Genomic DNA, 12,192 nt, shown 5'->3' with positions numbered 1-12,192 from the left:
AAAACTGATTTGTTGTAATACAGTGTTTAAAATGAAGTAGTTTAAAATAATTTTATTTTAATTTATTTGTGAGAAAAATATGTTATAACGGTGTTTATTCAAAGAAAAACGGAACGAAAGAGGATTGTGACTGACACATTTAGTCAAGATGTCTACAGAGTTACAGCTGTGTTTCTTGTATTAATACATAATTTCTCGCAAAATATAAATATGCATGGCTAATGATGAAATGAATCCAAACGCTAGCTTTATTGAAAACTAAAATACTTAATAATAAATCATCTAATCTAATGTGCATGAATTTCTTATTACAAACCCACAGAGAAATATCAATAAAAACAAAAAAAAAAATGGACCATAATTGCTTCGGACTATAGGTACAACCGTCGCAGCGTGTATAACCTGTCGAAGTCGTGTTAGAATAAAAAAAATCGTGTATCACGATATCGACACAATAGTGCCTTTACATAACCGATAACGACTGGCAACTAGCAATGTATCGATTGACACAACGGGCAGATCGCGGCACAATGCATATTTTAATGACAAAGTTTCTACAGCGTTCCGTTGCGAAATTGATTTGAGAAAAAAAACTTTCACTATTGAACGATAGTCGATTGTTTGTCGATTATTATCGATAGTTGTGTGTTTATTGTGTTATGAAAGGCCGAATATAATAATACCAGCCTTTAAGTAGTGCCCACTGCTGGACACGGACCTGTTGTAATGAGTGGACTTAGGCCTTAGTTCACTATGAAAGATTAATAACGGAATCTTACATTTGAGTAAGAACTTAAGTAGATGTTTCAGATATTGAATTATTGAATAAACAAATGTTAAGCTGTCATTTAAGTTTGTGTTGTCAGCTGTATCGGCGCCATTAATTAAATAAACTCGGCTGTCAAGATACGTCATGTACTGTATCTTAAGATTTCAATTGAGATGTGGTTGATATCTGTTTATTAAATGGGGACGATCTTGAGATCCTGACTTTAATTTGACACCGTGTTGATGCTTCTTGTTCAATGCTTATGCTCACATTTATAAAAAATGTAGTGGGCGTTAAACAAGCCTTTAAGATGTATTTATGTGTGCTTCTATAACGACACAAAACAGTATAGTATGTGTGTTGCATTTTGTATTAGTTGGTGGTAGGATATATTTTATATCCGCCCGGATAGCGATCACCGTACACAAGGTGTTAAAGCCCGCCATAGTGGCCCACGTAATTTAGGCGCGTTCCGGGATCAGCATGTGTATATCCAGTTCTAACAGGCCGGCATATTTATGTCAACTGTCGATTGGTAATCAGCTCACTTCAGTCGACATTCTACTGGACATTTGTACATTGCAGGGCCGGCATAAAAAAACAGCCAGTATTTTTAAGGCAATACATATCAGAGTTACAGATTTTTTTTATTCGCGGCAATAACCACATTATGTACGGCTTTTCTAGATGGTCTAAGGTTTCTCACTACGAGTGACATTTCTTGTGATCCAAACAAACCATTTTCCGCCTCTAATACACATTTCTTATGTATACGAGTACACTAAGCATCCATAATTCTTTTGGTATTTGTAAAGCTTCAGTACTCGGAATTCTTGTGCGTGCGTCCTGACCTAGTGCCAATGAAGATAGATTTGCACACACTATTAAACATTCAGTGCAAGTGCCTTATGTAAATTGTTTGTGAAACGTGTATGAGTTAATTGTGGTGCGCGCGAATATGCGTTCGGCTATATCTTAATTCACTTTCTCGGATGTCCGTTTGTTTTATTTGGCATATTATAAATGGTGTATTGCGATATAATTGCCTTGTTGAAGACTTGAGAGATTATCAGGGATTGAATTGATCTGGCTATAGCTTGACCTATCACAGAATGGGATGGAAAGGAGCGTAAAATGCCCTGGTTGTTACTCTGCTGTTCCTTTGGGCATACGTAATGTAGTTTTGTTTGTATATCCGATCTGTAATAGTCATAGCCCCATACGTAGGATCTAACATAGCTGCAAGCTTGTAAAATGTAAGGATAGCTAACTGGTGCACTATGAATATGTGACACCCCAGAATACCATAGAAAGAGAAAAGGCGTTATGGTATGTTTGTGGGTAGACATTTGTATACAATTATAGAACTAATTACCCTATTATCACACAACACAAACCCCACTCCACACAACTGGATCTAGAAATTCGCACTAGTCTGGTGACCTAATTGCTTACCGACCTTCGTCTGAAGAATATAACCAGATAACGTACTAGTTTTCTGATTGAGTCCTTGAGTTCTCTAGACCTTAGCAACCGAAACGTTTGTAGCTAAAGGGCACGTGTCGGCCTTGAGACGGGCAGACCTTGCTCCCCGCTTCGTGCAGATTAATATTTAAATGATTCAGCGCTGTCTGTAATGCTGATTTAGGGATTTTGTGGTTGAGTTCTTGTTGGTTTGATGTTAGTTAGTTGTGGTTTTAATTAGGACTTCATTAGGATGTTACGTCACACCTGTGCACTATAAGGGTTGGTAGACGAGAGATTACGAAGAAATTGCCGTCAATTTTTGTTTTCTAACAGTTTCGCAATATTTGACAGCGTATACGCGGCGCCTTACCACGACTGTGGGTACTATGTTTGCTGTAATTGTAGGTTTCGTCAGTAGTATAGCGGATTATGCCACCATTATGTTCATACTATGGTGAAATTATGGCGTGCCATCCGTCCCGGTATACCGATATCTATCAACGGTTTAGCACTTCTGTCCGGGACGTCTCGGTTAATCAACGAAATGTTTCCGGAATTATAGTTAGAAGGTGGACTACATACGTCATTGCGAATAGGAGGACAAGGGCGCTACTACTACTATTGCTAGTGGTAGGATATATTTTATACCCGCTCAGATAGCGACCACAGTAAACAAGGTGTTAAAACCCGCCATAGTGGCCCACGTAAGTGTGTCGCGTTCCGGGATCAGCCTGTGTATATCCGGTTCCAACAGGCCGGCATAATTGTGTCGACTGCCGAGAGGTAATCATCTCTCGTCAGTCGATGTTCCTATTGGACCCAACTCCACTTACCTTCAGGTGCAGGGGAATCATTTTGCCGTGTGCGTCTAAAAAAAAAGCTACGTGTAAGTTATGACAATTTACTATTGGCTATGGTTCCAGATCTTTCCATACGGAAGAAATTCACGATAATAAACTCGAAAGCGACATGTACGGCGTTGTTTGTCACGTATGTGGCGGATAAATGCGCAGGTGGGAGCCCTTTGTGCGCGTCGCAACGTGTTGCGGGTCACGTGGCGTGCCGGGGAGCTCACGTGATTGCCGTGTTGGGGGCCAACATTGGTTTGTTTGGTATAGACAGGGCCCTTATTCTGTATGATAGTGTAAACGCGTAACGCGGACGTGTCATGTTATCTTCGAGAAATGTGCGTGGAATGGTATTCTGTAAGCCAAATTTCTATAATCCTCAACATGATGCGTTGTGTTACGTGCTTGTTACGCACTGTTAAAATAACGTGCGGGATAGAGAATAAGGCCCCAGCGTTGGACGTGTTAGTGCGTGTTGCGGGTCTAAGGGGATATGTTTGTCCTGGAAGTACCAATTAGTGTATTTTTCGATTTGAAACATTTTAATTCCATCTAATGACGAGTATAGTAGTCGGCAGTAGATAACGTAGAGCTCGAAGTCATCAGCAATAAAACGTCACATAGGTGTGAGTGTCAGAGACTGTACGAAAACTAATAGACGATCTCTTGCCATATCTAAAATCATATTCACTGTGGCATTTTCTATCTCTCTATAACTCAATGTATATTCACTTTCGAGTAAATAAGTATTGAAAGCCGTAAGATCAGACAGTCATCTGCTAGTTGTATACATGTAATAAATTTTTCAATTAGCCTTCAATTAGTACACGTGTAACGAGTGCGGTGGGGATGGCCGGAAGTCGTCAGTTGATGTCGCCAGCGAGCCGCTGTTCCGCGAACATCTAGTGTAATAAACTCACGCGTTTATCCCGGATGGGGTAGGCAGAGAAGTGTCATAAACATAACACCTATATGGCATTATGTTATTTCGTTTGCTTTATCGGGCATTAATACTAAAACAGTTGTAGCTTGAGTTGAACATCGAATACTGGATTTCAATTTCTCAGCCCTATACGACTTCGTATTCACCACCGACCACTACCTAAAAGTCTCCCCTAGAAAAGGCAATATATATTCTACGCAATAAGGTAATACAGTCTATAATAGACAAACTGAGTTTAGCAGTAAAATATGCAAATGCCTAGTTCACTGGTCAACGACATCGACCAAACGAATTGTCATTAACCGATTGTGAACGTAATAAAGATATGGGCGATAAATGTTGTGCAGTAAACACGATCGATGCGCGGGCGCTGCCAGAATTGCACCTAACATCACGTTTAATGTACTCGGCGTGGCACGTGTAGATTATATGCGTTGTTTTATTCAACTCTGAAACAATTATTTGAGTATATTAAACATATTCTCTTAGAAATGTTTAATACCTTTTGTCTTGATTAAAGAGTATTTTTCTGCTCTCTTAACACGTGAAAATACTGGCAGTTGTGGTCCAAGTTCCTTTTCAATATACAATATTATGAAGACTTATAGTTCAAGTACAGTTTTGTTGTACTGTTTGATAGTCAACTGAAGTTTAAGCAATCATAGCGCCCCTTCTGTTATCCGTACGCGTAGCTCGACAGGCGGCTACAGAATCCTCCATTCTTTAACTCAGTGTGCTGCATTGCTACTTAATTCTTTCATCATTTTCGTCCAATTTGTGACAATATTTCTATCTACTAGTCCAGTATTAGTAAAAACATTTTTATTTTTTTATTAAGCACATATCTTATAAACTTACTTACATTAGATAAATAAATCTGATACACACGACACTTGTGGAGAGCATAACATTTACAGAATAAGTAGTAAATTTAAACTTAAATACACCAAATCCATGCCAACATTAACACTGCGCAATCTCGACAGTGTTAACTTGCATTAGAGATTATAACTAACTCCCAAGGAACAAATGACCGCAAATGGATAAGTTAAATCGCCAAAACAATCCGTATCCCTAAGACCCTTCGACCTCAATTCGTAAGAGCCTAATTTCAAAATGTTAGTCGCATTTGCAACCCGCTTGCACCGTCCCAAATAGCTAATCGTGCCAACTAAACAATGTTATGTGTGTTTCTGTGTCTGCGGCCCATTTGGGCTCACAATGGCCGATATCGGTGTCAAAGGTTCGTATTAGACTGTTAGGGTTGCTATAATGGGTATCAGTGGCGAAGCGTGAAATTTTTCAAAAGGTAACCCGATGCATAAAAAGTGCCTTACTTAACATATCGCGGCCAATTTAATACTAAACAAAAAATAAAGCAAACGTAAATAAGCCCAAAAGGGAAGCCGGTAGGAAACGGGTTGTATGGACGCTTCTTGATATTATCTAGCCGAAAAAGTAGCTGGTCTTTGTCAGGAGTTTTGAACTTCTATTTAGTCAGACTGGGCAGTGGTAGGCATGTCCGGTTATTGTCATGCTGATTTATCCGGTCAAAGTAGTGGCCATTTTGGATTTTGTTTTTATTTGACTATCTGTTTAAAAGTGATAAACTCCAAATTACCTAACGGATTTCGATTAAATTTGGTATTATTTTTTCGATGAAATTTGGTACTAACCCTGGGCTACTTTTAAATCTCAGGAAAATATGTAGCAGCACTTTTAAAATCTTCCCACGGTCTTCAAATATCTACATACCAAATTTCATAAATATCCGTTTAATAGATTTTGAGAAAATCGATAACATACAATCAGACAGAAAAGGGAACTTTGTTTAATAACATGTATAAATTCAAAAATTATTAATAATAAATTTCACCTCAATCAGTATTTCCATGAAATCTTCAAGTAATAACCCGCCATATCGAAATACTCAGAATCGATCGGACAATATCACTTATTGCAACCCTAGTGGCTGTTGATTCGGATTAAGTTCACAAAGGTGATTAGTGTTGGGATTTTGCGTATTTACATCGGATCATGTTCGTTAGGGATTGCGTGCATTGTGCAACGAGAGATAGATCTAGAATGATTTCTTATGTTTACGCAAATGTTAGACATTTAAATGTTATACCTTAAACTGATTTTGAATAGAGCATCACCATAGTTTCTTGCCCGTTCTCTGGTGAGAACTGTTTTTCGAATTGGTAGAGTTAACATTGACGGAATCTAAATAATGTATAAACATTTTACAGGGTCAAATAAATTATTTAATTTCAAAATGAAACTATTTTTCGGATTTTATCGCGGTTTTTATATCAACATTTTCCCCACGTTTCGAAGACTTTGCAGCTTTCTTGAGCAGCTTTCTAGAGGAAGGCAACGAGGTGTTGTTCGTCCGTAAAGTCAAAGTTACAATATCTACCTACATTTTACATTAATATAGAATTTTGAAAGTTAGATCTGTTTTTTTAGGGTTGACATTATCAATCAAGTTATTCGTGAAACAAATTATGACCTGAATAAATTTAATTGTACTATTTAGGTTTTGATCACGAGTATGTAGTTTTTATTTTGTTTGTATTTAATTTAAATTTAGCCAGAATTTCAGCCAGTTTTTATTTATTAATATTTTCATACAATTTCGATTATCTATTCGCGGAATCAAAGTCTCTCATCATTAAAACCAACGTCATAATATGGCTAGAGATGATTATGGATCTACCAATAAATGTGTTGTACATTAACGCGTAGTAATATATTGTTTATAAACTGCAGTAAACAATGCGTTTACGTTAATATTATCATTTTTAACCGGGTTAATTTATCAACAAACCGTATATTACTGTGTTCATTGTTGACTATCGATTTGACGCCGTTTGTGGTAGCTAAAGAAGTCTAAGATTATATAGAGTGGACTTTGGAAAGATTGTCAATAAAAAAACTTTGCGGTCATGCGATGTTCGTGTATGACACGTTGTCTCATTCCGTTTTGGTCGGTTTGTTGGTTGTCCCTTTAATCATAGTGTTTCATCTCTCCATTCAATTACTAAAAAAGGTACAGCTCCACTCTCTACAACTATAAAAAAATTCTCACGTGACAATGAAGATTTACAACGAGAGAAAAAACTTGTTACCAACTCGATACTTGCCAAAAATCTAGTTTCGTTCGACCCAGATGCATTACTTAACAAATTACACACAAATATAAACTACGTTCGCAACAAAATAGAGTTCATATTCTATTGAAATGTAATGTTGAAACGGTTCACTGCGAAATTCGACTTAAACGACAATCGTATAGAGTTTAAGTTTGAAGATGATTTTGTTAGTAACCTTCTGCGATATTGTCGTATAGATATGATACAGTAGGTCAAGTAGGCTCGGAAATGTTGGCGCAAAGTTTGGCGCAGTGTGACAACTGGGTAACTCAGGGCGCAGGCCCCGATTGAGTCATATTTGATGCAGTTCTAAGACGATCCATACATACACACTAGGTTAATCTTGGGGGTAGGTAGGTTCCAATATTGTATACACGTTTCGTTGGTTTTATTGTTCGTCCCTTGATGTGATAGTCGGTGTACGTATCGCCATGTCGAGACGCAGTTTTGTGAGAATATTTGGATATTAACTATAAGTAATTATTTTCACTGCCAGGAATATCTAAATAAATCGACGCAAAGGTGTTGAATACAATCCTGCCGTTTGTTTTGCACTACCACATGAACAAACTAGACGGCTCATTATAAAAATTAACAAAATTTAATAATTTATAAGACTATTCTAATAGAAAATATTTCTATCGATAAAAATGCACGTTAAATTAGATAAAAACGTGACTTTTCGTCATAATTGAAACATGTCGTACCGTCCTACAATTTCTACGCTATCGACGCGACCTCGCTCCTACCACGTTCAAGGTTCGATTCCTGGAAGCTATTCTCATTCAATTACATACTCTATTTCCATAACATTAGAGTGCACACACAACATCGATTACGGTGAAAACTGTAGAATTCAGTCGAGTTTGTTTTATAACGGCATTGAAGTGCGGACACATTGTTTAATAAAACGTTGGTATTATAATAAAGGTTTTATATTTAAATAAACATTAATTTATGCTTAATAAACGGTTTTAAGTAATGTTTTATATCTTTTTTACTTAAATGTCTAGTCTAGACCTCATCTAATCGAAAATACATAAATAAATAATAATAATATCAACCCTGTATTACATACCGTCCTACTGCTGGGACTTGAGTTATTTATAGGAATTTTGAGGCACACACCTTTGAGTTTTCTAAAAAAATATGTGTGTATTCTTTGTGAATTATCGTTTGCTTTAACGGTGAAGGAAAACATTGTGAGGAAACCTGCATACCTGAGAAGTTTCTATAGGAATTTTGAGGGTTTGTGAAGTCTACCAATCTGCACTAGGCCAGCGTGGTGGACTAAGGCCTAATCTCTCTCAGTAGAGGAGGCCCGTGCCAACAGTAGGACAGTATTTAATACAGGGCTGATATTATTATTGTGTGCTACGGGCCTCTGACAGTAGTATATTTAACTTAAAATTTACTAAAACGACAGTCCACTAGAAATATAACAGAATTCGTGTGTATATTGTGAAAAAGTCAAGTCCGTGCCAACACTATTTTTAGGCGTCGCTGTTACAGGAATGATATTTTTTTATTATTATTCTAAATAAGTCACAAACAAATATGTTTTTGTACACAAACATGTCTTAGAAAAACGGTTTTGTAAACAATTATGTTTGTCGTTTGCGCGCGGCTTTGTCTGCATGCCTAAAAGTAAATTGAATTGAAATTTATAGTTCATGTCACTCGGTGATATTGTAGCATTTTATTAGTAAAAGGGTTCTTGGAATCGGTTGACATTCGGGAGCTTTTACAAACAAAATTAACAACGTTTTCTCAGTAACCTACCTCCATAGGCATATATGTATAGAAGGGAGGCCAATTGCCCACTCTAGAATGGCGTGGTGCGGATCCAAAGGTAATAAATAAAAAAAAATATTTAAGACAGTGTGCTACTTCATTTTTTTTAAACGGACAATTTAAAATCTGTAAACTCAAGTCATTTATTGTTTTTAGTTTAAGGCATTGGCTCCACCTGGATTATAATTACTCTAGCTATCTCCACGCCTATTGCCTACTTCTTAACCGTGTTAATGTAATAACTTAATCTTTATTTTTCACATTGGTCTTAAATTAAATCGGTAATGTGATTACTCTAGTTGCGCATCTGCTTATCTCTGCGGATAAAGGCTTAAACTTATGTAAATGTTATGTTAGGTAATGGCGTTTGAATAATATTAAACTTGTAATAAATTAATATTTAATTAAATACATTTGTATCAACATTTATTATGTTCGAAATTGTATTTTTTTTATTTTACCTCTACGAGTCTATTAACTTATTGTAAAGTGTTATTTTCAAGAAGATAACTATGTGGTTTTATTTACATAATATCATAATACATAGTTAGTAACAATCGAGTATACATAACTGTCAGCATAACACTACGATATATTGTCGCGGTCCACAGTGGGAATTACGTTCATGGTTGACCAACTTCCGGTATCGGTGTATTACTATCTAAGGACGAATGTCGGGGCACTAGGATGTTTTATAAATGTTCATATGTTTAACTAAGCTTAAGGCCTTCCTAGTGGAATTTCTGACACGGCAGTCAATCTCAACGGAGATCAAGTACGCAAGAGATATTATAGTGCACAAGTGTGTGCAATAAACAGGTGCACTCTCTGTTCCTTCTCAAAGTCCGGTGAGACGGCAATTCGACATGATCGGAGAGATCAGGTGCAGGACCAATGGCTTTACGTGCTTGATATGCTCAAGAACTTCCAGCTGCGTTTACACTGACGGCAATATACTTGCCTGCCTTCTTGACTTCTGCAAGTTTTACTGCCAATGTAATTCTGGCTTTGTGAATGTATATGCAATAATTTAAATAAAAAAATGTCAATCCTCAACAATTGATGATTGATGCGTAGAAATCTGTAATGGAGTAGTGACAGCTCATGGTAAATCGACAATATTTTCGAGAATAATTTTCCTTAAACCCTCTAGTATTATTCTCGAAAAGTAGTATGAAGAATATTACCTATTTGCTAGCTTTTCCTATGATACCGGTATTCATTAAGCAGGGACATAGATTTTATTAAAAATGTGTCATACAATTAACGATCTTCCCATTATCAATATAAGATCTTTTACACAATAGAAAATATCTCAAACCCAACATAATCGCGTGCAAACATAACAGTAATTCAGTACACGAGCACTCAAGGTTCTGCGGAAGTACGTTCGGAAACGTTCGGCTATCGTCGGCAGTGCTCGGCAGCTGGAAAAATTACAAGCCTGCTATTGTTTACCACGTGAATTAGAAACGATTGCTTAATGGAGAACGAAGGCTTTGTGATTTTGTACGTATGATCATAGAATACATAGCATCGCGCCTTTGCCCCTTTCCAGAGGTGTAACACACCCACTAATGAGAGATGACTATCCCTCAGCAGTCGACACAATTATGCCGGCCTATTAGAACCGCATATACATGGGATGATCCCAAAACGCGACACACTTACATGTTCCACTATGGCGAGTTTTAACACCTTGTGTACGGTGGTCGCTATCTCGGCAAATATTAAATAAAATCTACGACCAGCATATAAAAATATCTTACCAGACATCGATATGTATGTACTACGTACTAGATTTGGCGTTCCGAACATTCACCGTGTTCAACTGAATTGAACTGTTATCCATTCAAACTGATTTTAGTATGGTGTCAATATTGATGCTTGTGGTTGTGTACGGACTGCCGCTCATAATATAAAAACGCTAGTCTGAGTGCAAACTTGGATTTGAATAAAAAATATTAGTCTAATAAATAAAATTATTTGTTGTTCAAGTGAATAAATAGATTATAACAGTGACGTTTTGGTTGCTATTTTAGTTCAGATTTTGAACAAATAGTTTATATGGACGTTCGTGTCTATACAATATACGTCAATGCTATCAAATAGTTATAAATAGTTTCATCTTGTCTCGTGTGATTTTTATTGTACGATTGTATTACCTTGTCATAATAGTTATCAAAGTCTGTGTGATAAAAGTGACCCCAAAAAGTACACAGCGGATTTTTTATGACGTCAAAGGTATTTACGCTGACAGGACCTGAATGCCTTATACATAACATCCTTCGTTAAATGCATTCGTTTTCATACATCCACACAAGTATTCCACGCGACGGTGACATTGGCCCACTGGCATATATAAATTGTTCATTCGTCCGTCTATCTAGAAATCTAATATCCAATTAATCATGATATGAAAGTTGAAGCTTTGAATGTAGGTGGTTGGGAAATTAGTTATATATAATGGTTATTGGGACGGTATCCAGAGGTTTTTATGTCTAAATGGATGGTGATTGCAAAAATTTCTCGTATTGGTTTCTTAATAGGTGACGCGATACGGGATTACTTGTCTTTTGAATAACTGAGTGAATGAACCACAGACTTATCTTTTGAAAATAAGTTTCTACAATAAGTCAAGAACCATAGATGTAAGATAACAAAGTGTGAGTTGAAATAAAAGTATATAGGATTTTGTCGTGTTTTTTGTATTATAACATTTCGCGACGTGTCGAAGACTTTGCAGCCTTCATGGTCATGACATATTTAATTTTTCGGACGACCTACACTTCACCCCCCCCCCCTCGTTCTGTGGTTTCCAGTAGGTTGCAAACAAATATATCTTATCTCGAAAATAATATGAATTGAAGACATGTAACTAATTTCTCCTCTCTCGTTGTTCACAGGCGGTCGACTGGTGGTCAGTAGGTGTTCTTACGTACGAGCTGCTGACTGGAGCGTCTCCCTTCACGGTGGAGGGGGAGAAGAACACGCAGCAGGAGATCACGAAGCGGATCGTGAGGTGCAGTTACCCGGTGCCGCCTGACGTCAGTCCCGAGGTCCAAGACTTTATTAGGAAGTGAGTGGTTTCGGTCTTTTAGACAAATAACTTATTAATGACGTAGACCATAGATTCCCAAAGTGGTCCAGGTGGACTCCCACGTGTCCACGGGAGACTTGACGGTGGTCAACGTTGGCGTGACCAAAAAATTG

At 37.2% G+C, this 12,192-nt stretch overlaps 1 protein-coding gene across 2 annotated transcripts in view; it reads left to right on the top strand.

Annotated features, from left to right (window-relative positions):
- LOC115452573 (ribosomal protein S6 kinase alpha-5) overlaps positions 1-12,192 on the top strand; it is a 142,954-nt gene that overhangs the window by 114,754 nt on the left and 16,008 nt on the right. For both annotated transcript variants that reach the window (XM_037438010.1, XM_037438011.1), the window contains exon 7: positions 11,886-12,058. In XM_037438010.1, coding sequence (XP_037293907.1) covers positions 11,886-12,058 — 173 coding nt within the window. The remainder of the gene's footprint in view (positions 1-11,885; positions 12,059-12,192) is intronic.

This window comes from Manduca sexta, chromosome 2 (genome assembly GCF_014839805.1).
Source record: "Manduca sexta isolate Smith_Timp_Sample1 chromosome 2, JHU_Msex_v1.0, whole genome shotgun sequence".
NCBI lineage: Eukaryota > Metazoa > Arthropoda > Insecta > Lepidoptera > Sphingidae > Manduca > Manduca sexta.
This window is presented reverse-complemented; position numbering and strand designations above follow the sequence as displayed.